Source organism: Phyllostomus discolor, chromosome 13, assembly GCF_004126475.2.
Source record: "Phyllostomus discolor isolate MPI-MPIP mPhyDis1 chromosome 13, mPhyDis1.pri.v3, whole genome shotgun sequence".
NCBI lineage: Eukaryota > Metazoa > Chordata > Mammalia > Chiroptera > Phyllostomidae > Phyllostomus > Phyllostomus discolor.
In genome coordinates this window covers 38,367,566-38,394,133 of record NC_040915.2, presented here as the reverse complement: position 1 = coordinate 38,394,133, position 26,568 = coordinate 38,367,566, and the positions used below count along the sequence as shown (strand labels likewise).

The 26,568-nt window shown below is 63.9% G+C and overlaps 1 protein-coding gene across 2 annotated transcripts in view; it reads left to right on the top strand.

The window, feature by feature from the left end:
* Nucleotides 1-24,781, top strand: part of LOC114509839 (Grid2 interacting protein) — a 29,872-nt gene extending 5,091 nt beyond the window's left edge. Inside the window, exons 1-21 of one of the 2 annotated variants that reach the window (XM_036013902.1) lie at nucleotides 5,338-5,466; nucleotides 7,331-7,579; nucleotides 7,818-7,903; nucleotides 9,780-9,849; nucleotides 10,334-10,428; nucleotides 10,724-10,907; nucleotides 12,733-12,887; nucleotides 13,804-13,950; nucleotides 14,130-14,227; nucleotides 14,352-14,469; nucleotides 14,812-15,173; nucleotides 15,587-16,006; nucleotides 16,439-16,526; nucleotides 17,240-17,317; nucleotides 17,812-18,008; nucleotides 18,358-18,513; nucleotides 18,656-18,742; nucleotides 19,555-19,684; nucleotides 19,778-19,896; nucleotides 20,829-20,993; nucleotides 21,251-24,781. In XM_036013902.1, the coding sequence (XP_035869795.1) occupies nucleotides 5,432-5,466; nucleotides 7,331-7,579; nucleotides 7,818-7,903; nucleotides 9,780-9,849; nucleotides 10,334-10,428; nucleotides 10,724-10,907; nucleotides 12,733-12,887; nucleotides 13,804-13,950; nucleotides 14,130-14,227; nucleotides 14,352-14,469; nucleotides 14,812-15,173; nucleotides 15,587-16,006; nucleotides 16,439-16,526; nucleotides 17,240-17,317; nucleotides 17,812-18,008; nucleotides 18,358-18,513; nucleotides 18,656-18,742; nucleotides 19,555-19,684; nucleotides 19,778-19,896; nucleotides 20,829-20,993; nucleotides 21,251-21,322 (3,111 nt within the window). In that variant the 5' untranslated portion in view covers nucleotides 5,338-5,431 and the 3' untranslated portion in view covers nucleotides 21,323-24,781. Of the gene's footprint in view, nucleotides 1-5,337; nucleotides 5,467-7,330; nucleotides 7,580-7,817; nucleotides 7,904-9,779; nucleotides 9,850-10,333; nucleotides 10,429-10,723; nucleotides 10,908-12,732; nucleotides 12,888-13,803; nucleotides 13,951-14,129; nucleotides 14,228-14,351; nucleotides 14,470-14,811; nucleotides 15,174-15,586; nucleotides 16,007-16,438; nucleotides 16,527-17,239; nucleotides 17,318-17,811; nucleotides 18,009-18,357; nucleotides 18,514-18,655; nucleotides 18,743-19,554; nucleotides 19,685-19,777; nucleotides 19,897-20,828; nucleotides 20,994-21,250 lie in introns of those variants that run through there. The other variant, XM_028528390.2, reaches the window with a different exon arrangement.
* Nucleotides 24,782-26,568: the final 1,787 nt, after the last annotated feature.

Below are 26,568 nucleotides of genomic sequence, written 5' to 3'. Positions count from 1 at the left end.
GAAGGAAAGGGCGGCCGATGGCTGGCCTGGGGCGGGCACCGAGGGGGCCCCCTCCTGATCTGAAGCTGTAGCCCGCCCTGCTGTGTCCCAAACCCCAGGTCACAGGAATCAACAGGGCGCCAAGACAGGCCTACTTCTGCCCGGGGACAGAGCAGGGCGCAGTGAGAAGTCCAGGGTTGCGCCAGGCGGTTCCGACCCCTCCTCCCCTATTTGGGCTCTTTGCCCTTGGGAAACGCCAGGGGCATGTCAGGGTCCTCCCCAGGACGCCAGAGGAACTGTCTCCCGCTGACTGCCCCCGTGCTCCTGTTATTCCCAGTCCACCGAGGCAGACTGAGGCTCAGAGAGGTTAAGAGGCTGGCCCAAAGTCACACAGCAAGTGAGTGGCAGGCAGGGGAATGTGGACCCGGTCGGCTGGGCACCTGCTGTCTTCTGCTCAGCCTTGGAACCTTTCAGTTTATTCTTCAGAGAAACGAACAAACAAAAATCTCCCGGTGGGCCCTGGCCGGAAGCGGCGGGGAGTCCCCTCCAGGAGCCCAGCCCCCGCCTTTCCTGCCAGAAGCCACTGCCGGGCACTGCCCAGCTGTGACCAGGCCCGCGGGCCTGAGGGCTGTTCCCAGCCCCGCTGCCGTGGGGCTTTCTCTCCCCACTCTGCTTCCCGAGCCTGCGACTGCTCCCCAGCCCTCCTCCTCCCCCTTCCCGGACTCAGCCCGCCCCCTCCCCTCGCTGCCATTCACCCCGCAGCCTGCCCCTCCCTCTGGGCCTGGCCAATGTCAGGGACCGGGTTGGCCACCCCCCCTCCCCAGGGCCGGGCGGGCGCAGCCGCTCGGCTCTGCGGCGGCGGCGGAGCACAGAAGGCCACCGAAAGCGGCCACCATGAGCTGTCTGGGGTGAGTTAGGGGCTGGGGAAATCCGGAAAGGAAACAAAAAAAGTTATTCCTGGAGCCAAATGTGCGGTGGAGATGCGGTGCCGGCGCTGAGGGCTCCCTGGGGAGGGGATGGATAGGCAGCCCCCCCAACCGAACTCCGCCCCTCCCCACCAGGGCTGGGCCGGGGGCGGGGGCGTCGGGCTGTCCCCTGGGACGTTGGCACGCCGCGGCCCAAGAGCGCTAGCAGCCGGACTCCGCTGGAGGCCCTCCCAGCTCCCCTCCTGTCCCTCCGGCGCTGCCCCAGCTTCTGTCCCTGCCGCGTCTGCCGGGTCAGCCTGTCTGCCTCCCAGACAGCCCTCACGCCCGCCGTTCCCAGCCGCTGCCAGCCCCCAGCCACCGGCAGCTCGTCGGGAAAAGCCGGGGTGAAGGAGGCGCCCCCTTGGGCGCTCGCAGTTGAGAGCCTGAAAAACGGGGAACCCCGGCCACGTGGGGATGCCCGCCCCCCGCAGCAACCCCCAGGGCGCTGCCGGGGAGGATGAAACAGCAGCCTCTGTTGTCAGCGTGTGTCAAGGGCGACAGGAAAATTGGGGAGGCTGCTGGAGGAGGGGGCGGTGCCCAGCTGGGCAACCCTGGCAGTGTGGCTTCAGCCCCCCACCCCCACCCCATCCCATCCCCAGGCCCTGGTGGCCCAGGGGTGCAGCCATCCCCGCGCAGCACGTTTCCAAGGGAGCTCAGTGGGGCATGGGGGAGTCACCGTTATTTGTGACTGGGTGGGGGGGTGGCGGGAGATGAGTGCCGGCAGAGACCGTCCAGGGTTGAGCTGTCAGGGGCAATCAGGGCGGGCTCCCAGCAGGAGGCAGCTGGGGCCAGTCTGGGTTCAGTCAGTGACCTCTGGGTCTGGCAGTATGTCCTGTGGAGGTGGGAAGACAGCCCCCAAGGGGAGTTCATCAGGGCCAGGCATCTGGCCACAGGGGTGGACCCCTGAGCACCAAAGTAAGGGCAGTGCCGCACAAGCCTAAGGGTGCCCAACGCAGGGTGCCCGACTGTGCCCGGCTGTGGGTCCTCCTACCTGAGTGGAGGGCCATGAAGGGGCCACGAAGAGCTTCTGTGTGGCCCTGGGGACCTCTCTCCCCCACCAGTGAGAGCCTGAGCAGCCAAAGGTAGTCCCGGAGACAATGTGCATGTGTGTGCACACGTGTGGGCATTCATGCTTGCCAGAGGCTGGAACCCCCAAAGAGCTGGCTGGTCCCAGGGGTCAAAACCGAAGACTTGGGGACAAAGGAGAAGGAGCCCTGAGACTGTGAGGCTCGGGAGCCACCAGCCACATGTCACTCTTTAAAATTAGATTGAATGCATATTAGCTAACATTTTAAACTCAGCTTCCCAGAGCCACTAGCCACAGTTCAAGGGCTCCATAGGCGCACATGGCTAGTGGTGACCTAGAGACAGGGCACTCGAACTTCAGGACGGGAAGCTCTCCGGGCTGGCACTGCCGCCCCGAGGGGACGTTCAGGTCAGTGCCGGCCACGCCAGAAAAGGGTCTGGTCTTCCTCTGCCACCGCGCCACTCCCGTGGCTCAGATCCTAATTTGGGTCTGTCCCCACAGGGATCCCAGTTTGATGAAGTGACGGCGTTCTAATTAGGACAGGCCAGACGGCGGAAAGTGTGACGTGGTCAGGAGGGAGCAGGAGCGCTAAGCCGGCTTTGGGGTCCGCTGGTGTTTCCAGAAACACGGAAGGAGAGGGAGGGGCAGGCTGGGGGGAGGGGGGCAGTGGAGGTGGTGGGGGGTTTGGAATCCCGGCTGACCCAGCTTGAACCCCAAGGGTGCTCCCTGGCTGTGTGACCTTGAGCAGTTCACTGACCTCTGTGATTTGTCTGGAAACGGGGCTGGTAATACCTGCGTGTCCCCGGCAGGGCTCGCGGTAGGAAATCACATAAACGAGCTCTGCCACCTGCAAACAGAAAAGATATTGTCAATTTTATTGGGATGATGTTGGTTAACCAAATCATGCAGGTTCCAAGTGTAGAATTCTGTGGTATGTCTTACGCACAGTGCAGCGATTTTCCATTGGTGCGCCGCAAGAATTTTTAAAGCAAGCAACGCCTGGCTATTCAGTCCGGGGCACCGACCCCTTTGCCTTCAGGCTGTCCGATAAAACAAAAATGACAACAGCCAACACCACAATAACCATCCAGTGTGAATTAATCACACTGATACCTATTTTTTTTTTGCCAGATGGGCAAAAATATCGTTTTCTGGTGTGCCACGGAGTTTCCGTGTTCAGTGCATGTGCGCCGTGAGGTGGAAAAGGCTGAAAGCTGCCGGTACGTGGCACTGCGTGTTTGCCGCCGGAGCAGAAATGGGACAGGCTGAGCACCTGAGGGGAGGTGCGAGGGAGCAGCTGCGCTGCCTTCTCCCTCCTCTGCTCCGGCAGGTGCCGGGGACACACAACACAGAGCTTCCAGGAGAATTCTGGGGGGCCCTGTGGCTGGCAGTGCCGGGCATGCCTGTGTGCTCCCTCAGGGCGGCGGCTCTCCCTGGGGACGGTCTCCTCCTCCCTGCGGTGGCCTCTCAGCCGGGGCACTGCTGACGCTCTGTCACGGGGGGCCATTCTGTACGTGGTTAGCAGCACCCCTGGCCTCCACTCGAAAATGCCAGCAGCGTAGGCCCCTTCCAGGTGTCATTTTGTGACAACCAAAACTGTCTCCCAACAGTGCCACATGTCCCCTGGAGAGCAAAATCACCCCTGGTTGAAAGCTACTGCCCTCGAATCATCTGTCCCTGGGGGTGCACTCTCGCTGGGGCAGGCGCTTCGGGGAAGGTCCGCTGTTGCCCGACCCCCGGCCACCCCGTGCTGCCTGGAGTCCCCTGCCCCGATGTGCCCGCTGCTGGCCTCCTGCGGCGCCTTCCCTGGCCCCGAGGCAGCGTGTGCCCGGACGGCTGGGTCTGGCTCTGAGCAATCGCTCGGTGCCGGCGTCTCCTCGGCCCACAGCAAGGTGGGCCGCGTTCAGACAGACCTCCCATGCAGGCCTGGTTCTGGATGCCGGGCCACCGCAGCTCGAACAGATCCACCAGCAATGGCTCCGTCGGGAGGGGATGCCGGTGCCCATGGGTGTCAGGGAGCTGGGCTCACGGACAGGGTTTTCAGACACGTCCCGCCCTGGCAGGGCTGAGCACGGGGCTTGGGGAGGACACGGCTCCGGCCTCCTCCTGCTGCTGCTGCTGCTGCGGGGGAGACATGCTGCCCGGGGGGTCGCTGTGGGTCGGGAACGTGGGGATGAGGTGTGCTACGTAGTAGGGCCCAGACAGAGTGCCAGAGATCAAAGGTCAGGTCTGCAGTGTCCTCATTCCCCTGCCACACACCCCCCCCCCCGCCGCCATGGCGGGCTGCAGGAATCTGGGGGCAGGACTGTGTGAGTTGTCCCCCACAATGACTGAGGCCGTGGTCCCCTGCCTCCGCAGTCCCAGCCTGTCTGGGTGGTGACCGCCTCCTGGTGAGGAGAGAGCCCGGTGCTGATGTCCCCCGGGATGCCCCGGGCCGGCTCCCCCCACAACTGGGAGCCCTTCCTGGCCTGCAGTCACGACTCACTGGGACCAGTGAGAAAGGACAATGCCGCGGGGGGTCCCCAGGGACTGCTCCTGCTCTAAGGGCCGGGGAGCCGCAGGCCCAGAGCCCCAGGAACAACCCAGACCCTTTCCTGAGGTCTCTGTCCTCCCCTTACTGTCCCCCCCTTCTCCTCTCCTCTCCTCTCCCAGCTCAGGGGGGTCCTCTACTCACCCCTCCCACTCACCTGCCAGCCGCCCCCAGCTGGCTTCCACTCACTCACTCACCAGGCCTCATTCACTCTCCTTCCTCTGTCTTTAGAATCTAGAAACGTGTCCCACCCCAACACCCGGCATCACCCCTCCCCTGGTGTAGCAAAACCTCTGGGGTCACTCCACCTCCCCTTAAATCCTTAGACCCTCCCATGGCTCCCCGCGGTCTCAGAGTGCGGTCTCAGCGGCTGATAGTGGCATTCAGGGACCCCTCGCTAGCCTCTTTTCGGTGGGAGCGCGCCCTGGATAGGTAGAGAGGGCTTCCTCTTGCTGACCTCAACTCCTGCTGAGACCCCGAGGCCCAGAGCAGCGTCCGCACCCCCGGAAAGCCTTCCCGAGCTCTACAAGAGACAGTCGGGACTTCCTGCGAACTGTCGGGCTCATTCTCCCTGCAGCGGGTGCTGGGGACTCGTCACTATGCGAGGAACCCGGGCGCCGGGCCGGCCGGAGATCGGAGGTGACGCGCCCGGGAGAGTCTAATGAAGGGGCCCAAGGAGAGGGAGCTTGACAGCCTCCAGCCGACCCAGATACCTGCGAGCTAGCTGAAGGATCCCCCCTGAGGGGCGGGGCGGGGCGGGGCGGGGCTACTGGAGAGGGGCGGGCGCCCAGCCTCGGGCCGTGCCGCCCCGGGAGGGGCCGTGTGCGCTGGCCCGGCAGAGGCGCGAGGAGTCGCGGCGCCCTCGCTCTGCTCCCGGGCTAGGCTACCCCCTGCCGTCTGCAGCTGCTGCGCCGCTGTCGCCCGCTCCAGATGGGGAAGGACCAGGGCTTCTCCCGGCACTTTCGGTAGCTCCCCAACTGCGCTCCGGCCCCCGGGAACCGCGCGCCCTGGGCTCCGCGGACCCGACTCCGGCCGGACTGAGAGGGGGTGGGGCTGAGGCACTGAAGGGCTTTCCTGCCCTTGTGGGCACCCGCTGTGCCTGGCTGGGGTCCGCAGGCAGGGGAGGGTGGACGTAAACGGGGAGGGTACAAGGAGCGAGTTCCCCGCGTTGGGCGCCCAGGAGCCGCGCGCCGCCCTTGGGGTCCGGATGGGGGCAGGGGACTAACGGCTGGGATTGCAATGCCCTCGTTCCTTCCTGCGCCTGGGCTGGTCCAGGGAACTGGGCAGAGATCAAACTCAAGGCATGTCATAGAGAGAGGGGCCTAGGGCAGCTCCGGAAGGAACCTGGGGAGATGGATTAGACTTGACCCACCCCCACCCCCACCCCCACCCCCCGCGCCCCGGGCAGAGAGAACAGAACTGACCCTGAACGAACCTCATCTCCTTGTGTGGCTCAGCCCCACGGACACCAGTCAGGGAACCAGCCACCCAGCCTTACCCCACCCGTGCTCTCGGTGACTCTCCCTGGTCCTGGTGCAGCAGGGTCTTTCCTAGCTGCTGCTGGACGGCAGAGCCAGGATGGTCGCCTGGCCCCTGCCCAGGCTGGCCCCGGGCTGACGCCTTCTGGAGTCTGGGGCCAGAGCCCAGAGTGTGAGGTGGACAGTTTCCGCCCTGTCATCTCTCCTTTGTCTGCTCATGAGGCATGTGGTGGGTGTAGGGGGGTGTGGGCAATGTGCAGGGCAGGCAGATGGAGGTGTCAGGCTCCAGAGACCTTGCGTGGCCATCTGGGGCACGGGGCCGAGGCTCCGGGTTCTGGGGAATTGCTGTGGGTGGCAGGCATGAGCGGCTCAGGCAAGGATGCGCCTGGCAGCATTGAGTCGGCCCCTCATTCTGTCCCCCTGGTCTCCGGGGACATGCAGAAGCAGAGCCCACTCACGGTGTGTGGCGGGGCTCGTGTGGGGGTGGGGGGAGGTCCTGATGCACCCCTGCCCCCCCAGCAGGCAGCTGTCCTGCCCACCTGGCCTTATTAATCCTACCCACAGAGGTCTAGGGAACTGAGTGGGGGCCACGGGCTGACCCCAGAGGGGTTGCATTTCAGTTGGCTGCAAGACCACCAATCCCCCCCACCCCCTCCCCACTATTCCCTTGGTACTGGCCCCTGGTACCCAAAAAACAGGGAAGGGAGGGAGCATGGGATGCAGCCAGCAGGGGTGGGGGGGTGCTAACAACCAGACCTCCAGGGGCCCATGGCAGAGCTTTGCCACAGTGCCGAGACCCCAAGGCTGGGCCAAGGGCCAGCCGAGTTAACTCTGGAAAGCTATGGGCCCTCAGAGTCCTCCGCTGTGGACCGAGGAGTCCCCTTGGGTGTTAAGTGCAACCATCACTCAGGTGTGCGGCTGGACCACAGTGGACCCCTGTTTATTGAGTCACTGAGTCCCTCCCATGGGCCAAGCCTGGCCGGTCGCCGTGGCTCCAAGCTGAGCCACAGACCCAGCCCTCGGAGAGCTTCTAGGTCGCAGAGGAGACCCATGGTCAACAAGGAAACATTCCGGGGTGTGGGCCCCCACACGGGGGGCCATGAGAGCCTGCCCCTGCTTCTCAGCACTTCCTGAAGGCGTCTCTGAGAGCGGGAGTCCCAGTGCCTTCAGCTCTGAAGCCCAGTGCCTGGCTGGTCCAGGTCGCAGAGCCAGAAAGCAAGTTCGGACACCAGAGTAGGGAGGCGAGGGTGCCGGCTGCTGAGTCCCCAGCCACCCTGAGTCGAGGCCGCGGTTTGCGGTGACCGGGGCACGGTCTGAGGGCGCGCCCTTACTCAGCTGGCCTCCCCGGCAGGATCTTCATCCCCAAGAAGCATCGTGCGCGCTTCGACGAGGTGGTGTCGCAGGGTCTGCTGGGCAAGCTGTGCCGTGCCCGGCGGGCGCAGAGCGCCCAGCGGCTGCGCCGGAGCCGCAGCGAGGAGCGGCCGGAGCGCCTCCTGGTGTCCACGCGCGCCAGCGCCGCCCCGCGCCGCCCGGACGAACCACCTCCGCGCAAGACCCCCTCGCTGCTGGGCTGCCACGCTGGCCCGGGGGGCGCGCGCAGGTATCGGGGCCGGGGCATGGGCTGCAGACACGTCCTGCTCCTGGATGAGCTCACGACACAGACTGAACAGAGGGCGCAGGGGGGAGGGGGGCGAGGCATGGACACCTGGCGTGGGTGGATGAAAGGGTGGGGGATGTTAAGGGGAACAGGACATTCTTGGTCCCCTGTGTCTCCCAGCCCCGTCTCCCCAGGGCAGGGCATGCTGCCCACCCCCACCCCGCACCTTCTTTCTCCCCAGGACAGTCCGAATTTACAAGGGCAACAAGAGCTTCGGCTTCACACTGCGAGGCCACGGGCCTGTTTGGATCGAGTCTGTCCTGCCTGGTGAGGAGTAGGGGGCTGTCCGGGAAGGGGGTGCAGGACCCCCTTAGGCCTATGCTCAGCACCTCCCCCCTAGCCTTGTATAGTCTGTGTCCTTTGCGTGTCCAGCAGCAGCACATCCAAATCATTCATCAGCTGGAGTTGGGCCACCACCATCCAAGTTCAGGGTCACCCTGGAGCCAGGTGAACCAAGTTCTCCATCCAGACCTTTTCTGTGTCCACGGGGAGGGGGGCCCTCCCTGGGACAGGTGGCCAGAGCAGAGCTGCATCCGCCCAGGCTGCACCCCAGACGACATGCCCTTTGTGGGGTGCTACAGTCCCCGTGACCTGGGCATTTGCCAAGCAGGCCAGGCCCAGAGAGGCGTCAGGACTGCGGGGCCTCTGCTGAGACCCAGTCCCCTCGGCTGGACTTCCCTCCCCCTCCCACCCAGCCTGCCCCTTCCGGCCCCTGGGCTGGTGGCGTCCTGAGGAAGGCAGAGCAGGTACTGCGCCCCTCCAGCCGGTGCAGGGGTCGGGGAGGGAAGCAGAAACTCCTGTCTGCTGAGGCAGCTCTTTCCAGTGTGGAAGGTCCCGGGAGGCTGGAAATATCCCCCGGTGCTGACCAAACTCCCTGTAGCCACTCACAGGGCCGGGTCACCTGCTCTGGCCTGGGCCCATCCCTCCCTGCACCCGAGCCCTGTGCTCTTGGCGACACAGCCCCATGCGGGCCCCGGCTGCAGCTGCGTCCTTTCTGCCCTCCGCACCTCGCACTTCCAGCACACACACGACCTGTGAGACGGGCATCTTCTGGTCCCCAGGAAAATTTGCATCCTTGTCGCGGCCCCTGGAGAACCCCGAGGTCCAGCCCTGCGTTCAGGGTCTCTCGGACCTGTGGGCCACTACGTGGTTGACATACTGTCGTTTGGAAAAGGTCGCAGGCTGCTCTCCAGGGAGCTTCTTCCTGAAATGGTTCCTCTCCCCTCTTCGGACGGGTCCCTTCCGACCGTGCCGCCACCGCCACCACTGCCACCTCCCTGCCTCTTCCACGCGTGTGGCCAGAGACCCGTGGCCCAGGGCCATGTTAAAAATCAGTTGTGCTGGTCTGTGCAACCCAGTCTCCAGACCGGTGGCCCCCTGCCGTCCGAGGCAGAGGGAGCCAGTGGGAACTGTGGGCACGCAGGCCCTTTGCTGTGGTTTCTGTGGGAAGGAACGGGCGCGGTGGGGTGAGCAGGCTTCGGACGGGCTAGTGTGAACAAGTCCAGGGGCCCAGGGCTGTCCCTAGTTGTCCGGCGCCTGGCCCTGGGTGATGAGGGCACGTGCTCCGTGGCTCAGGGTGTGAGAGCCCATCGGGGAGGCCAGCAGGCGTGGGCTCCGGGCAGGCCCCGTGGGTTTGCCTGCCGAGGGCCTGCTCGCCTACAGCCCGGTCACTTGCTCTGTCTAGGAGTCGGCTAGCCCTGGGAGGGACAGTCGGTCAGTCCAGTGTCAGCAAGGCCCCCGATGCCAAAGCCTAAAACGCATGATCGACACCGTGTCTCCCAGCCCGAGGAGGGCACTGCGTCCCTCCAGGCAGACAGGTTTCCTCTGGGGACAGAGGCACAGAGGAGTCTCTGCTGGGGACCTTCAGATGAGGGCTGAGGGCTGAGCGTCCTGCGGGGGGCCTCCGGGGGCGCAGGCGCTGCAGAAATGCTGCTCCCCAGCCCCCCTCCGTGTCAGCGCCTCCCCAACAGCTCGGGGCTGACTGGTGGCCCGCGCCGCCCCCAGCACTGCCCACCCCCCAACCACTGTGGAATCACCCTCTGGTTAGAGCTGCGGAGGCCCCTCCAGTCCCCATCCCCTTTCCAGCCTGGGCAACAGGAGTGGCCCTGCCCCGCTGACCAGCGCCCCCTCCCCTTGCCCCCAGGGAGCCCAGCCGACAGCGCTTCCCTCAGGTCCGGTGACCGGATCCTCTTCCTCAATGGACTGGACATGAGGTCAGAGGCCACTGGGGATGGCAGAGCTTGGTGGTGGACTGTCCCCTGAGACTGCTGCCTGTCGGGACCCCTCGGCCACAGTCCTGATCTCCTCTGAGGAGCTGGTCCCCAGGGTTTGTCCCTCGTCCTGTGGGACCTCTTGAATGTATTCTCCTACCCTGGCTGGGACGTCAGTCTGTCCTTCCAGCCAGAAAACACTCTGGCTCCACAGAGGGGGCGCCAGGGAAGCCCTGCCAGGTGGGGGGGCATGGGTGAGAGCCCCTCGGCACCCAGAAGTGCCCAGCAGGTCCTGGGCCTGGAGCTTTTCCTGCAAAGATTAACGGGTGGGAGAGACAGGGCCCTGGCCCCGGGGTGTGACCCCGGTGTGTGACCCCGAGGTGGACGTGCTGTGCGGCCTCTGCGGGCAGGATGGGGGCCTGGGGGGTGGCCCCAGGTGGGGCTCATCTCTGCCGGCCCCCCCCGCCGGGCCGTCTCTGCTCCGCAGGAACTGCTCCCACGACAAGGTGGTGTCCATGCTGCAGGGCAGCGGTGCAATGCCCACGCTGGTGGTGGAGGAGGGGCCTGTCCCATTCGCCAGTGGTGAGACCCCCACAGCCACAGAGACCCTGCTGGGGCCCCTCTGCTCTGCCCCCAAACCCCCAGCGTCCCTGCCCAGGTGGCGCTGCGGAACCCAGTGGGACCACCTCAGGGACTCCGCCCGGGCTCCGCCTCCATCCCCACCCCCCGCCCTCGGGGCCGAGTCCACAGATATCAGGAGTTCTCCCAGCTTTAGCACCTGGGGGACACCTGGCCTGGGGCCACAGGGTCACCTTTCCCCTTTCCAGCCTGGGCAACAGGAGGGTCACCTGTGCCTCTCCTGTCTGTGGCCCTGCAGACTCCGATTCCTTGGATTCCCCCAACCCGTCCTCGGCGCTCACCTCCCTGCAGTGGGTGGCGGAGATCCTGCCGTCCAGCATCCGCGTGCAGGGGAGGACCTTCAGCCAGCAGCTGGAGCACCTGCTCACGCCTCCCGAGCGCTACGGGGTCTGCCGGGCCCTCGAGAGCTTCTTCCAGCACAGGTGGCCAGGCCGAGGGGGGCGGGCACCTGCCCCGGGTGGGCCCCAGATCCTGCCCAGACTCACCATCCAGGCCTCCCTGCCTGAGCCCCCTCACCCCCCTTCTCTGGGGGAGGCTCAAAGGAAGCAGCAGCTGGCACCAGGGGCCCCCAGGTGGGGACGGGGGGCTGCACCAGAACACACCTGCGTCTGAGACTTCCCAGCCACGTGACCTGCGCGGGTCAAGGCCTTGTCTGTAAAGTGAAGCTGACAGTGATTGATCACTGGCCGAGTGTACAGTGGGGCCCGCCAGGGACGGTACTTCCCGTGTCAGCAAGGCCCCAAGATGCCGCACACCTGCAGGCACTCGCCGCGCCACCGGCCGACGCTCTGGGGCTCAGTTTGGTGTCTTTGTTTCTGTAGCTCACAGGCAGCAGCTGCACTTACCACACTCCTCGGCCCAGAGGGTCATTGTCATGGTGCCCCAAAGCTCCTCACGTGTTCATCCTTTTTCCTTTTTTGTCGAAAGAGTTTTATCGAGACATCATTCACGTGCCGTACGATTCACCCACCTGGGAATTCAGTGCACAGGTCTTCGGTCTGGTTTAGTATATTGTACATGTACGCACAGCTGCCACCCCACTGGAGTTTAGAGCATTCTCGTCCCCTCAGAAAGAACCCTGCACCCCTCACCCCCGCTCCCTGCCTGCTGCTCTCTCCGCCCCACCGTGAGCAGCCATCAGCCCACTTTCTGTCTGTGATTCCCCCGTTCCGGACACGTCACACGAACACTTACACTCTGGACATCCGTGTCTACTCCCGTCACTCAGAGGTTCCCAGCGTTCGTCCCACTTGTGACGTCTCCTTCGTTGTTTTAAAGCCACATGTCCCCCCATGTGGACAGGACCCATGTTGTTGGTCCAGCCATCGGTCGGTGGGCAGTGGGCTGCCCCCACTTTTCATCCCCTTTGGCCCCCATCGCTGCCCACCACCCCCAGTGCGTGCAGCGGGCACCCCTTTGTCTGACGGGCTCTTGGAAGGGGGGGCCGGCGTCGCTGCTCTGCCCGTGTTTTTATTTTGCGTCATTATCGTGCTGTGTGCTCCATCCCAGGCCTGGCTTTCGAGTCCCCCAAGTGCTCTGTGTGTCTGTCCCTGCCTCCAGCTCAGAAGACGTTTTCCTGCCTTCGCTTCTATTAGCTTCATAATTTTAGCTTTCCCACCCTGGTCTCTTATCCCACCAGAGTCCACCTTCCTGTGCCGTGGTGTACGAGGACCCACTTTTCTTTTCATGCAATGCAGAGGTCAGCACACTATTTCTACGAAGGGCTAGGTGGTCAATATTTTAGGGTTTGGGGCTGCACAGTCTCTCTCGAAACTGTTCCACTCGCTGCTGTAGCTTGGAGACGGCCACCGACCACATACAAACAGATAGGTGTGGCATGGTCTGACAAAACAGTCTTTACAAAAGCAGGGGGTGGGACAGATTTTGGCCCAGGGGCCGTCCCTTGACTCGGGGACTCAGCTGTCCCCACACACGCCATCCGTTTCCATCCTCACCGCAGTGCTGTGCGGTAGGTGGCACTTTTGACCCCCGTGTTACAGACGAGGAAACTGAGGCACAGAGGAGTTAAGTAACTTGAGAGAGGTCACGTGGCTGGTAAGTGGCAGAGGCGGGATTTGACTCTGGGCAGCCCGTGCCCTTCTCCGTCTGGGCAGTGGGAAGGGGGGTCGGGGCACGAGCCTGGGATCTGTGGCCTAGAAGCGCCCCCCTTGTCCGCCGCCCCCCCCACTCCACTCCCTAAGGGTGGGCCCAGGGTAAGGGACGCCGCGCTCCCGCGCCCTCCCCCAGGAACATCGACACGCTCATTGTGGACGTCTACCCCGTGCTGGACACGCCTGCCAAGCAGGTGCTGTGGCAGTTCGTCTACCAGCTGCTGACGTATGAGGAGCAGGAGCTCTGCCAGGAGAAAATCGCCTGCTTCCTGGGCTACACAGCCGTGGCGGGTGAGCGGCCCCGGCCCAGCCCGGGCACGGCCGTTCTCACCTGCCGGGCACGGTCGTTCTCACCTGCCGGGCACGGTTCCCGCGGACACGGTTCCCTGTGCCCCTGGGCCCTGCAGACACTTGCCCTGCCTAGCCGGTGGGTCCCACGCCCGGCCCGTCAGATGCGCCTTCCCAGCTCTAAGGAGCAAGTGCAGCATAACCTTAGACACCCCACCTAACCGCCCGCAGCCTCAGGTGTGTCATCCACGAAGTGGGGGGTGGGGGGACTTCGGTGGCTGTGCTGTGTGCAGACCCGGATCGTGAGTGTGCAGCCGGGTCCCACCTGGCTTGGCACTGACGAGCCCAGGGGCCTGCCAGGCCTTGTCGTTGCCGCCGCCCGTCACAGCGCCTGCAAAACCACGCCCTTCGTTGTTTGGGCCACAGGAACTGAAGCCTGCGCGTTCTGTCTGGGCGCTCTGCGCCTGCGGTGCACGGCCGGGCGGCAGGCCCACGTGCTGGCCCTTGTGTGCTCACTGTCCCGAGTCCCGGGGACCCACAGTTAGCGGGGGAGTGTCCCGGCTTTCAGCAGGTCTTGGGTGCAGGCGTCTCACACCCTACCTCGACCTGGACTTCCTTTCCCCCCTCCCCCGTTCGTCCCTGTAGCAGCCGCAGCCGGGCATCGACACCTCGGATTGCGGGGCCCTGGGCTCCGGTCATGAGGACAGGCCCTGTGGGGTGCACTGTGGCCGCCTCCCCCAGGCCCCGAGCTCCGGCTAGCACCGCCCCGTATTCCTGCCCCTGGCACCCACTTCCCACCCCCAGGCTTCCCGTGGGCACAGCTGGCGCAGCCGGCTGCTGCCCTCCCCCTGCCCGTGTTTGGTGGCTCCTGGTCTGGCCGAGAGGCAAGGGCCCATCCCTCTTTCCTGTCCCACGACAGAGCCAGAACCGTCGCTGGACCTGGAGCCAGAGCCGTCACCGGAGCCATCGCCGGTGCCCGAGCCCCAGCGGCGGAGCTCCCTGAGGGCCTCCTCCGTGTGCCGCCGCAGCCTGCGGTCCCAGGGCCTGGAGGCCGGCCTCAGCTGCGGTAAGGCCGGGACCGAGGCACGAGACGGTGCAAGGGCGTCCCATCTGCAAAGTGAGAAGTCCCCAGAAACGGGTGGGGCGGCGGCCCTCTTGGGGCAGGGTCTTTGTCCCTGGCCCCCCTGGCCCGTGCAGGAGCAGACCTCCCACCGCTGAGTCCGCCCTCCCTCCCTCCCTCCGCAGGCCCCAGCGACTTCCCCGAGATGCCTCTTCCCCTGGTCCCGGGCGAGCGCCAGGCCGGCGACGGCACGTCCCTCCCGGAGACCCCCAACCCCAAGATGGTGAGACCGCTCTGCCCTGGCGGTGTCAGTGGGGGGCTGGCCAGCCAGGCTTGGCCTGTGGGGCCGTGCGACAGCCACGCGGGGAAGGGGAGGGCGGCGGGACTCCCGCCTCCTCTCCCTGCAGATGTCGGCCGTCTACGCGGAGCTGGAGTCCAGACTGAGCAGCAGCTTCAAAGGGAAGATGGGGACCACGTCCAGATCCCGCGCCTCCCCGCCCGTGCCCAGCCCGGCAGGCACAGCAGGTGGGGGCCCGGCCAGCCCAGCTCGTGAGTGGGGTGTGCGAGGTGCCTTGTGAGGCCGGCCCAAGGCCTGCGGAAGGCCCCTCGGCCCTTCGAGTTGTGTTCAGTGGCTCCCAAGTGGGACCGCTGGTTCCCCTCCAAAACGAGCCGGGGACTGGCCTGGACAGTGCCCCCACCTCTAATCTCTGATGGCCTTCTGGGAACTGTGTCCAGGGAGGACAAGGAGGGGGCCCAGCTTGGGACACAGAGCCCGCCGACCCTGGGCCCCGCCCCTCCAGCCTGCACCCGGAACTCAGGTACTGGCTGGAGCGGCGTTCTCACGTGTGCCCCCCCCCCCCACCCCAGGGCCCAGGACCCTGTCCGGCGTCTCCTGGCCCAGCGAGCAGCTCCTGCCTTCTCCCTGCTACTACCCACTGTGCTCGGGGGGCCCGGTCTCCCCCAGCAGCTCCGAGTCTCACCCCTACGCCAGCCTGGACAGCAGCAGGGCGCCCTCCCCGCAGCCAGGCCCCGGGCCCATCCACTCTGACAGCCCCCCCAGCCCGGACCTGGCCCGCCAGCCCAGCCGCAGGAAGCTCTTCGCCTTCTCCCGGCCTGTGCGCAGCCGGGACGCGGACACCGACCGCTTCCTGGATGCCCTGAGCGAGCAGCTGGGCCCCCGGGTGCCCATGGGGGACGACTTCCTGAGCCCGGAGAACGACTACGAGGAGGTGAGCTGCCGGCGGGGGGGGGGGGGGGGGGGCCAGAAGCAGGTGCGGTGTGGGGGGTCTCCAAGGGGTCAGGGCGCCTGAGCTCGCTGCCCTGGGGACCTGTCCCAGGCCACCCCTCTTCCTGGCTTGAGCTGTCGCACCCTTTGACTCAAGCTAGGACACCCCGAACTCAGGGCTACCCATACACCCCGTCTCGGATCACCCCACTCTTTGTCCCGTACCCCACACGATGTCGGACCCCCCCACCCCCACAACCTTGGGCTAACCGCCCGGACTACCCTGTCCCTGTCCCTAGGCCCTCCTCCCACCCCCTGCCCCAGACTGGCCCACCCTCCCCTGCACCTCGCTCGCCCCCTGCTCTGCTGTCCCTGAGCCCAGCCTGGCCCCCCCCCTCCTCGTTCTGCCCCCCGCAGATGAGCTTCCACGACGACGACCAGGGCAGCTTCGTGACCAACGAGCGCAGCAGCGCGAGCGAGTGCGTCAGCAGCAGCGAGGAGGGCAGCTCCCTGACCTACTCCTCCGGCTCTGACCCCATCCCCCCGCCCCCGCTCAGCCCCCCGCCGCCGCCGCCCCTGCCCTTCCATGACCCCAAGCCCGTCTCCCGCACCCCGGACGGTCCCCGGGGCCCCGCGCAGACTCTGGCCAAGCCCCTTACCCAGCTGAGCCACCCAGTCCCTCCCCCGCCCCCGCCCCCCTTGCCCCCACCCGTGCCCTGTGCACCCCCCATGCTGTCCCGGGGCCTGGGTCACCGCCGCAGCGAGACCAGCCACATGAGCGTCAAGCGCCTGCGGTGGGAGCAGGTGGAGAACTCGGAAGGCACCATCTGGGGTCAGGTAGGTGGCCTGGGGCCCCAGGGTGCCGTGGAGCAGCGCTGAGCACTTGTTTAGTTTCTGCCCCCTGGCATTTCCCTGGTTCCATTCCCCCCACTTTGGAAGCCTGGGGCAGCTCCGGTGAGCTCACTCCCTGCAGAGGACCTCTCGGCACAGGGCCGGACCCTCGGCCACCGCGAAGCCCCCTGGGTGGCTGCAGCCCCTTTGCAGCCCCTTACCCCGGTTCTGGCACGGCTGCTGGCTTCTGCGTGGAGAGTGTCCCAAGTGTGCGTGTGACTGACCGCCAGAGGAGCCGGCGAGAGCGTGCGGGATTTAGCCTCTCCCGCAGCCCCCTGCCCCTGGGCTCACCCTGGGGCCTCAAGGGGCTCTCCCTCTGGGAACAGCAGGCCGGCTGCCAGGGTGCCTCCTCACTCCGGGCCCGCCTCTCCCTTGCAGCTCGGGGAAGACTCTGACTACGACAAGCTGAGTGACATGGTGAAATACCTCGACCTGGAGCTGCACTTCGGCACCCAGAAAACTGCGAGTGAGTGGCCCAAGGGCCCTGGGGGACCCCCGTACCCAGGTCTCTGTGGTGTCCCAGGCTTAGAGCCCCGAAGGTCGGCACTGACTTAGTTCACTCAGTGTGTCCCTGAGTTAGCCTCCCTGAGCCTCAGTTTTCCTGCCTCCAAACTGGGGATGCTAACACCTGGCTTTGCAGCCCACTTCCCAGATGCCAGACACCCTCCACCCTCATTTCAAAACTGATCCTGGGGCTCTGGCACCTTCCCAGGAGTGAGCGCAGGCAGCCCAGGTGACCTGTTCAGTCACACGGCCAGAGTCAGGGGGGCGGGAGGCACCCACAGAGCCCCCCCTACCCCGCAGTCCCTCTCTCCCCTCAGCCCTCTGGGCGTCTCCCTGTAGGTGTTGGGTGGGGCTCCAGGCAGCCAGGGATACTGTGTGTGGAAAGTGGCCCCAGGGGGAAGAGAGAGGCCCTTGTCCCTCTAGGAAGCATCCACCAGGTCCAGAGGTGACCGGTCCCCCTGACTCAGCCAGCTCAGTCCCACCCACTCAAGGGTCAGAGGGTGGGAGGAGGGCTGTGCACTGGGCATGCGGAGTGTGTTGGACCGGGGCGACAGAGTCCATGCGTGGGGACACTGGTTGCCTGGAGCTGATCCATCAAGGCCGTGGTCAGGGGGCGTCTGGGCGGTTGGGGTGGCTGCACCCCAACCCTCATTAAACCATCACTGACCCTTCCAGAGCCAGTGCCCGGGCCTGAGCCCTTCAGGAAGAAGGAGGTGGTGGAGATCCTGTCCCACAAGAAGGCCTACAACACCTGTGAGGGGCCAGGGCGTCCCAGGGGTTGGGCGAGGCGGGGGGGCAGGGGGCCGCCCTCCCTGGGCCGCAGAGCCGCGGATCCGCCCCTTGGATGACAGAGATTAGGCTGTAGGCAATCCCCCCCAAACGCACCCGATGCCCAGCAGGGTGAAGGCCCCCTCCCAGCTCCCACATCCAGCCCGATTCACCCGACAGGTGCTGGCCTTGGGTACACCCCCGTAGGCCCCGCCCCTGGTGGGGCCCCAGTTCTGGCCCCGCCTCCAGGCCCCTCCTAGGTTCCTTGGTCGCGCCGCCCCAGGCCCCACTCAGGTCTAGCTGGCTCTGTGTCCTCGAGAGCCCCGCCCTCGCTCTGTCCTCGGTCCGGGGGAAGAAGGCCGGCTCCTGCCTCGCCCAGGTCCCCCCACACACGCCCCACCCCGCCGCCCGCCAAGCGCGAACCTCTAGGCTCCACCCAGTAGCCCGGGTGAACCTCGAGGCGCCCCCTCCCCCCGCAGCCATCCTGCTGGCGCACTTGAAGCTGAGCCCCGCGGAGCTGCGGCAGGTGCTCATGAGCATGGAGCCCGGGCGCCTGGAACCCGCGCACCTGGCGCAGCTGCTGCTCTTCGCGCCGGACGCCGACGAGGAGCTGCGCTACCAGGCCTTCCGCGAGGCGCCCGGCCGCCTGAGCGAGCCCGACCAGTTCGTCCTGCAGGTGCGGCGGCCGTGGGCCCCGCCCGGGGTCAGGGGCTGTGCTCCGCGGCCCTGGTCGCCTCCTTCCGGGCTCCCGCGCTGTCCCGGGGCCGCGTCGGTCCCGCTGCACCTGCGCCCCCACGCTCACACCTCTGAATCCCAGCCGACACCTTGAAGGTCCTAGTCCCACAGTAGGTCCAAAGCACAATAAATGGGATGAGGGAGCCCCCTAGAGGTTGTGCTTATTTTTCCTAAGGGACTACCAGGTCCGGGCAGCCCGCTGACCCCGATCCGAGGCTGGTTGGGGCAGTGGGGTCTCCTGGCCGTCCTGTCCGGATGCGCGCATAATCCCGGCCCTGCCTTCCTAGCAGATGCTCTCCGTTCCCGAGTACAAAACCCGCCTGCGCAGCCTCCACTTCCAGGCCACCCTGCAGGAGAAGACAGAAGAGATCCGGGGCAGCCTGGAGTGCTTGCGCCAGGCCTCCCTGGAGCTCAAGAACAGCCGGAAGCTGGCCAAGATCCTGGAGGTCAGGGCGCACCCCTCCCTGGTCACTCCCTGCCCCTCTGCTCCCCCGGGGGGGGGGGGGCTTCCAGCCTGGAGGCGCATCCCGGCGGTCCCCGCGGTGAGGGGTGGGGCGAGCCCCCGCCTGCACACTCTCCCTCCCACAGTTTGTGTTGGCCATGGGCAACTATCTCAACGATGGACAGCCCAAGACCAACAAGACCACAGGCTTCAAAATCAACTTCCTGACGGAGGTGAGCAGCGGCCGGCCTTGCTCTGCCAGCGAGGCTGGGGAGGCCGGGCCTGACCGGGTTGTGGCAGGGTGGCTGCTCAGGGCCCTCCCCCCACGGGAGGGAGAGGTGGCTGCCCCCAGGCCCGGGCTTGCCTGCAGCGAAGTTTGGCAGGGGGAGGGTGCGGGCGCTCCTCCGAGCCAAGCCTGGGCATCTGGACTTGCGGACTAGTGGGGAGCAGGGAGCAAAAGCTCCAGGAGGAGAGGGACAGCACACCTGGCAGGTTCTGTGCCCCCGCCCCCCCGCCCCCCAGCATCAGCACTGTCAGAGCTCAAGTGCCCAGTCTTCCCCTGGCATTTCTGGGACTTTTCCCTGGGGTGCAAGAGGAAGAAAAGCTCCATTTGTGGATATAAATGGTTCAGAATGTCTGGGGCTCAGATGAGCCATGGATGCTTCCAGAACACCACAAGAGGGAAGATCTATGAGCGATGCTCCCCATCTTCTTGGTGTCAGAGGCTCTTGGGCTGTATCTGCCGACAAGGACAGAAAGGCCTTGCACCCTCCTCTAGCTGGGCATTGCCCGCCTGGTTCCTGGGGTCTCACAGATCTGGGCCAAGGAACCCCCAAACTCCCAGAGAGGCCTGTGGCATCCCAGCAGGCGAGACCTCAGAGGGAGGAGCACTAGCAGTCGGTTTATGGGCTTTGGGGTTAGTGAATGTTGAGGGCCAGGAATTGGAGCCGCAGTCTGGGAGGAGCAGGGCTGAGAGTGCCTGGCCCGTGTGATCGGGAATCTGCAGGGGTCCTTGAGGAGTCTGTGTGTTGGGGGTCCCTTGCAGCTGAACTCCACCAAGACGGTGGACGGGAAGTCCACCTTCCTGCACATCCTTGCCAAATCGCTGAGCCAGCACTTCCCCGAACTGCTGGGCTTCACGCAGGACCTGCCCACTGTGCCCCTGGCTGCCAAAGGTAGGCCGGGTTGGCGGGCAGGTGGCGAGGCGGAAGCCCTGCTGTCCTGGGCTGGGAGTGTGGCCCCCTGAGGCCCTGTCCCCTTCGCTACAGTGAACCAACGGGCCCTGACCAGTGACCTGGATGACCTCCACTGCACCATCAATGAGATACAGGCCGCCTGCCAGAGCATGTCCCCCTGCAGCGAGGACAAGTTTGCCATGGTCATGACGGTATCCTCCGAGCAGCCCGTCCCAGTGCCGTGGCGGACCCTGGGTGGGGGGTCAGGTAGAGCTGGCTGTGGCTCTAGGGACCACCTCGGGCCCTGTCTCCCTGCAGAGATTCTGGGCAGAGGCCGCCGTGTGTCTGGGGGTGTGGAAGAGGGTCTGTCCCGGGCCATTTAGAATCTAAGCACTTACACTGAGTCTGTGTGTAGCTGGGAGGAGCTCTCTGACTGCCCCAAAGCCTCTGCCTTGTCTCATCGTCATGATCCCCAGTCCAGCCCAGACTTAAGTTACAAGATACGAAAAGGGAGACACTGGCTGGAATAGCTCAGTGGATTGAGCGTGGGCTGTGAACCAAAGTGTCGCAGGTTCGATTCCCAGTCACGGCACATGCCTGGGTTGCAGGCCATGACCCCCAGCAATCGCACGTTGATGTTTCTCTCTCTCTCTCTCTTTCTCCCTCCCTTCCCTCTCTAAAAATAAATAAATAAAATCCTTATTAAAAAGTTTTTTTAAAAAGATACTAAAAGGGGCTTGTCAGGCCCTGGCTCACCAGGAGACAGTCAGGAGAGAGGAACATTCCTGCTGAGCACAGACAGTGACGAGTGCCGTGGAAAAGGAGAGACAGCCTAGGCCTGGAGAGGGACAGGGGACTGCTCCGAGTGAATGCTTGTGGACGAGGGGCGGTGGCAGCTGAGCAGAGCTGGGAGGGAGGAGACAGTCACCCCATGGAGAGGAGCAAGGGCAGTGGCTGCGGCTGGGCTGCACGTGGCTGGTCCCAGGTTGCACTTGGGGGTGGCAGGCCCAGCGCCCCTGAGCAGGCACGGCTCCCAGCTGAGCACCGGGTCTGGGGCAGACGGGCGTGGGGCAGCTCAGGGTCGCTGCCTGGGAACCTGGGGGCACCCAGCGGGTGTGCAGTTTCCTGAGCAGTGGCCCACCAGTCGTTCCTGGAGACCGCCCAGCCGGTGCTGCGGGCGCTGGACGGGCTGCAGCGGGAGGCCATGGAGGAGCTGAGCAAGGCGCTGGCCTTCTTCGGGGAGGACTCCAAAGCCACCACCTCTGAGGCCTTCTTCGGCATCTTCGCGGAGTTCATGAGCAAGTTTGAGGTGAGCCGTGGTGGAAGGCCTAAGGGGCCCCTCTCGGGAGAGCTCAGGGGCAGAGGTCGAAAGGGGGGGTCTTCTGTGAGGCAGGGTTTGGGAAAGCACCCCCTAGGGAGAGGCACATCCCCACCCCTGCACTGGGGAGGGGGCGGTAAGTCTCTGCCCTGGCTCTGGGTGGTAGGATGAGGTGGGGCGGGTGTTGGAGGGGGGAGGGGGCTCCTGGAACCCTGACCAAACCCTCCCCCCTGCTCCTCCCTCCCTAGCGGGCACTCAGCGACCTGCACGCCGGGGAGGGTGCACGCAGCTCCGGGATGGCCTCGCCCCTGGCCTGGTGACAGCGGCTGCCCTACGACCCCTTCAGCCCGGTCATGGAGAGGGATACCAGAGGCTGTGCCCGAGTGGGCTGCCTGCATGCCACCAAGGTTTGGGCCGCGCCTGCCCCTCCCACGCCTCCTACCTGGGACCTCGGGCTGTTGTGCCTGTGTCTCCAGCTACCTCAGCCTTTGAACTTCAGCCACTGTGAGGGCACTGGGGTCGGTTGGACCCCCACCTCCCAGCCGACCCCCGGCCCTGAGCGCTGAGAGCACGGGGCAGGAGTGGGTGTGGACTCCCAGGGGAAGTGAACCGCGTCTGCCCACGGGCGCTGGTGTGTTCCCCCCGGAAGGACCATCCACTGCTCCCGGCTGGGCTGCACCCCACGTGCCCCTGGCTTCCTGCTCGTTGCCATGCCTGACTCCCAGGCATGCCAGCCAGGGCAGCCAGCCCCCAGGTCACGGGGGACCCAGGGAGGGGAGAGGGACTGCAACCGGCAGGTGAACTGAGACGTGGCCACGGCCCTGGGGCAGCGCCTGCTGTCTGCTCCTTTATGGCGTGGCCAGAGCGCGCCAGGTTCTGAGGAAGAATGTCCGAACAAGAGTGGGCCCCGGGGGACACGCTCATGGGGCTCAGACCTCGAGGACCCTGCACCCTGGAGAAAGAGGCAGAGTTGCTGGACGCACCACCCCACGGTGCATTATGAGGCCTGGGGGTCCTTCACCCAGCTGGGGCCCCCTGGGGCCACTCAGAAGGCAGCAGGGACACAGGAAGGAGAGCCACAAATCCGCACCTAGGCTGTGGCTTGGGAGCTGGAAGCAACTGCAGCGGCTGCTGCCCAGAAGCGGGGCAGGTGGGCTGGCACTGGGGGAAAGCAGGGGAGAGAAACAGCGGAGGACTGGAGGAGCAAGACCCTCTGTCAGGCCGCAGAACTGAGGTTTTTATCCAGTGGACTAGCTTCGCTCCCACCTGGAAGTGGCCACTTGGAAGTGGGGAGTCTGGGAGTGAGGTGGGGGTCCTCAGGGTGGGGCTGGGAGGACGGAGAGATGCTAGGTGGTGAATGGACCGTGAGTGGGATGGGTGGAGCGGCGGTCCCTGGAACAGGTCCCGTTGAGTAAAGCTTAGGGGCACATGACAGGATCTAGGACATATTGGGAAACCCCAGAGGCCGTTCCGGTGCACCGGGGCACGTGTGCATCCGGAGCCCCTGGGGGGGACAGGGGACAGAGGGGAGAGTGACCTGGACATGGGGGGTGGGGAGGGGGCGGGAGAAGCTGTGGGCGGGGAAGGCGTGTTGACTTCTTTCATCCTTTCCAGCCTCCAGCTGGCAACTCCTGGCATCAGGCAGTTTCTTGTTGCTTTGTTACCTCTCCCCTCACCTTTCTTCCGGGGAATTCTGAGCGGGGCTCTAAGCCCGTCTGTCGGATTCCTTCCCTCCCACTGGGTTCACACGGCCCATGTTTCTCCTGTTCTTGCCAGTCCCTCACAAGGCCCTCTTTGAGGCCATGTTTTTTTGGTGTTTTTTGTTTTTGTTTTATTTTGTTTTGGTTCTCCACTCATGGCCACCATATAGCAATGCCTAAACCAAAACGCATAATCCCAGGGTGGGGAAGGACATACCCAGACGTGGCCAGTGGCGTACGTTTCTGCCCAGCAGCTCGGGCTGGATAACGTCCACTCGTTTCCACAGCTGTGTGTCTGAGGAACGTGTGATCGCCGGAGGTGACAGGCTCCACCAGGCTGTGAGCAGGTGTGACCCCGCAGCCCGGGTGCCCCGAGTGGCGTTTTCCTGCAAATCAGAAACACCTGGTAGATCCATCCGGCCCCGTGCCCGGGAGCACGGGTCGGCAAGCTGGGCACTAGCTAGATTCTTTCCCCTAACATGCCTTCTGTTGGTTACCCATTTGCTGCACAATGCCATGGAACAAACTCTCCCAAAACTCAGTTGCTTACAACGGCAGCCACTTACTGCTCGTGAGTCTGTGGGCCCCGAGGCAGTTTTGCTCTGACCTGGGCCCGGTGCACTCGCTTGAGCGTCTACAGCCCGTGGGAGTCAGCGAGGCTGCATTGCTCACCATGCAGGGCTGTCTCCTGAGCCTGGGGTCTTGGCTGGGGCAGCTGGGATGGTTTCACGTGGCCTCCCATCCTCGGGCCCAGCTCTGGGATGGTTCGCTGCAAAGGCGCGGAGGAGCCCGTGTGGCCTAAGGGCGGAATTGGCAAACCGTCCCTTCCATCCCGGTCTGTGGTCACAGCAAGTGACAAAACCAGCCCGGGATCCAGGGGAAGGGACATACACTCCACTCTCGAGGAGAGATGCTGCAAAATCACGCCGCAGAGGATCCGGGGGTGGGTGAGAATCAGGGCCGTTTTTGCAATTAATGTACCACATGCCCCCTCGGCCAGGCACCAGGTACAGACCCCAGCCTCCTTAAACTCCCCCGTGTCCCTAGTCCTGCCTGGACCCAGCGTGGCTCTGGCTACCCATACTCCTGTTTCCTCCAGCTGGCATGCTTCTCGCTCTCTCTTACCTGGTCACCCACGAGTCAGCTGACCCCTCTCCAGGTACACTTAGTCCAGTGGGCAGCCCTGGCCTGTGCCTGGTGAGAAACCAGTGGCCCTTCTGCTGGTTTCCCTCTGGGAAATTATCCCTGCCCTATTTCCACACCCTGGAGTGGTACCTACCGGATAAGGATGGTCTTGTGATTCTGGCTGGGTGGCTCAGGGTCATTGCAGGACTCAAGTTAGAACTGTTTGGAAAGGGAGGCTTCCTCTCTTTTGGATGAATTGCTGGGCATATAGAGGTTAGAATGCTGGCGGGAGCTGCCCAGACCACCCCCGAGGGCGTGCCTGCCTGGGTGTAAAGCCAATACAGGAGGGCAGAACAGATATTGCTCCGTGCACCCCTTTGTCCCTGGATCCAACCTTACCTGAAGCAGGTCTCTGGACTTATCCGTTTCCAAGCCAGTTTTTAAATTTTATTATTACTTTTTTTTTTTTCTGCTTTGGCTGGTTTGAATGGGTTTCTGTCTCTTGCAACACTAAGAGGGTTGAGTAACACACCCATCAACAAATGGTTATAGACATTCAGTCTTCTAACTTTCTCAGTGAACTCTCTTCATTCATAAATGCATTCGCCAATACCCTTTGACTGCCTCCTCTGTGCCAGGAATAGTGCTGGGTGCAAACATCTTAGGGGTCAGCCTCTCTGTGTCTGATTTCCTAGGAGGTTGCATGTCATGGGTTTCACAGCTGAGTCGGTGCAAAGCCCTGAATGTGAGTGTGTGCACCCCACCCACCACCGCCTCCCCGCTGTCTCCCAGGAATGCTAACACAATGCCACAGCCTGGTTACACACCGCCTTTCCCGGTAACGTCAGTCCATGGTTGCGACGTAGTGTGCTCAAGGTTGTCACACATTTCGTGTCACTGTACTTCCACGACGCCCCTCCCCCCCGGGTTTTGTTATCTCCTTTTTACAAATAAAAAGTCTGACGCTCAGGAAGGTTATGTGACTCGTGAGAATGAAAACTTGGGTCCGTCTACACCCAGAGCCCATCCGCTGAACGGGAATGTCTTCTTTGTTTTGTTTAGCATCATTTCCATGATGCTTTTTAAAATGTTAATATTACTATTCTGAGGGCCACAGGTGCTAGGGACTTCAACAGAAAGCCCTCACCTCCCTTCTTACCACTTCCTGTTCCTGCTCAGACCACCATAACAAAATGCCACAGAGCGGGTGGCTTAAAAAACAGGGGTCTATGTTCTTGTTGTTCTGGAGGCTGGGAGTCCAAGGTCAGGGTGGGAGCAGGCGCGGTTTTTCCTGAGGCTGCTCTCCAGGGCTTTCGGATGGCCACCTACTCACAGAGCCCTCCCAGGGCCTTCCCTCTGTGCATGTGCATCCCTGTGTCTCTTCCTCCTCTTAGGAGGATGCCAATCTTACCGGAGTAGGGCCTCACCCATAGGACCTCATTCAACCTTAATTACGGCCTTAAAGTCCCCGGCTCCAAACGCAGTCACATTCTGAGGTATTGGGGGTTAGGACTTCGACATGGGACTTCGGGGAGGGGACCCAGTTTGGCCCGTCATGCTTCCTTATCAGGTGCCAGGGATAGGACGGTCCCAGTCTGAAGGAGGCCTCAGAGGTCCCTGGGTTGAGCTGACGGGAGAAAGGATTCCACCGAGCGGGATTTTCTCCCCTTCCCCATCTGCGATGCCTCCGTGCCTCTGCCCTCATCTTCGTCCCGTGCTGTCCAGGCCTCCGCTTCACCCCAGCTCACAGCACTCCTGCCTCCCCGAGCTCCCAGGCATTTCCGTGTGCCTGCGGCCACAACTCCCCCTCCACTGACTCTTCCCTGTCCCCCGCAAATACCCCTCCTGCCACCTCTGAGAACAGTTTGGACCTCAGTGGCCGGTGCCCTTTGGAGTCAGATTTTTTTTTAATTTAAAGATTTTATTTATTTTTAGAGAGGGAAGGGAGATAGAAAAAGAGAGAGAGAGAAACATCAATGTGAGGTTGCTGGGGGTCATGGCCTGCAACCCAGGCATGTACCCTGACTGGGAATTGAACCTGCGACACTTTGGTTCGCAGCCCTCACTCGATCCACTGAGCTACACCAGCCAGGGCTTAGAGCTAGATTTTTCAGGCTGTTGTCCACACTGGCTGCCTCTGCATCCTCACCGTCCAATCACCTCTCAGCACATGGCGGCGCCTGGCTTTGCCTCTCATCGCCCCCCGAAGCTGACACGGCCTCTGACAGGAAGCTACAAGGAGGACCTGTTGCCCTTATCTTAACTGACCTTTATTAAAGCAGCTCCGGGCACTGTTTACCCTCCCTTGGCAAATTCTCACACACCCAGGCTTTAGTTACCGGGTGTCTACTCACCGATAACCCTGTCACCCAGCAACTGGATTTCCCATGGGCCCAGCTATTTCTAGACCTTGCACACCGCAAGTGCTCAATAACTGCTCATTGAGTCAGGGCGAATGACATCCAGGTAGGGGCCTCCCAAGCTGCTCCAGAGAATTAGAAACCGTCTCCTTTCTATGAAACAGTTTGGCCACCTGTATCCAGACCCTTAAAACCAGGGGTGCAAAGTTAGAGTCTACAGGGGCCAGATGAACAACGCAAACATAGGATGTGGGTGAGGCCAGGAAACAGTGACACAAGGCTGTCAGGTAACTGACACGGGGGGGGGGGGGGGGACAGGGGAGAGACAACAGGGAGGGCTGGGCTTGGAGTCACTGGAGGGGGGATGCTGTCTGCAGGGGG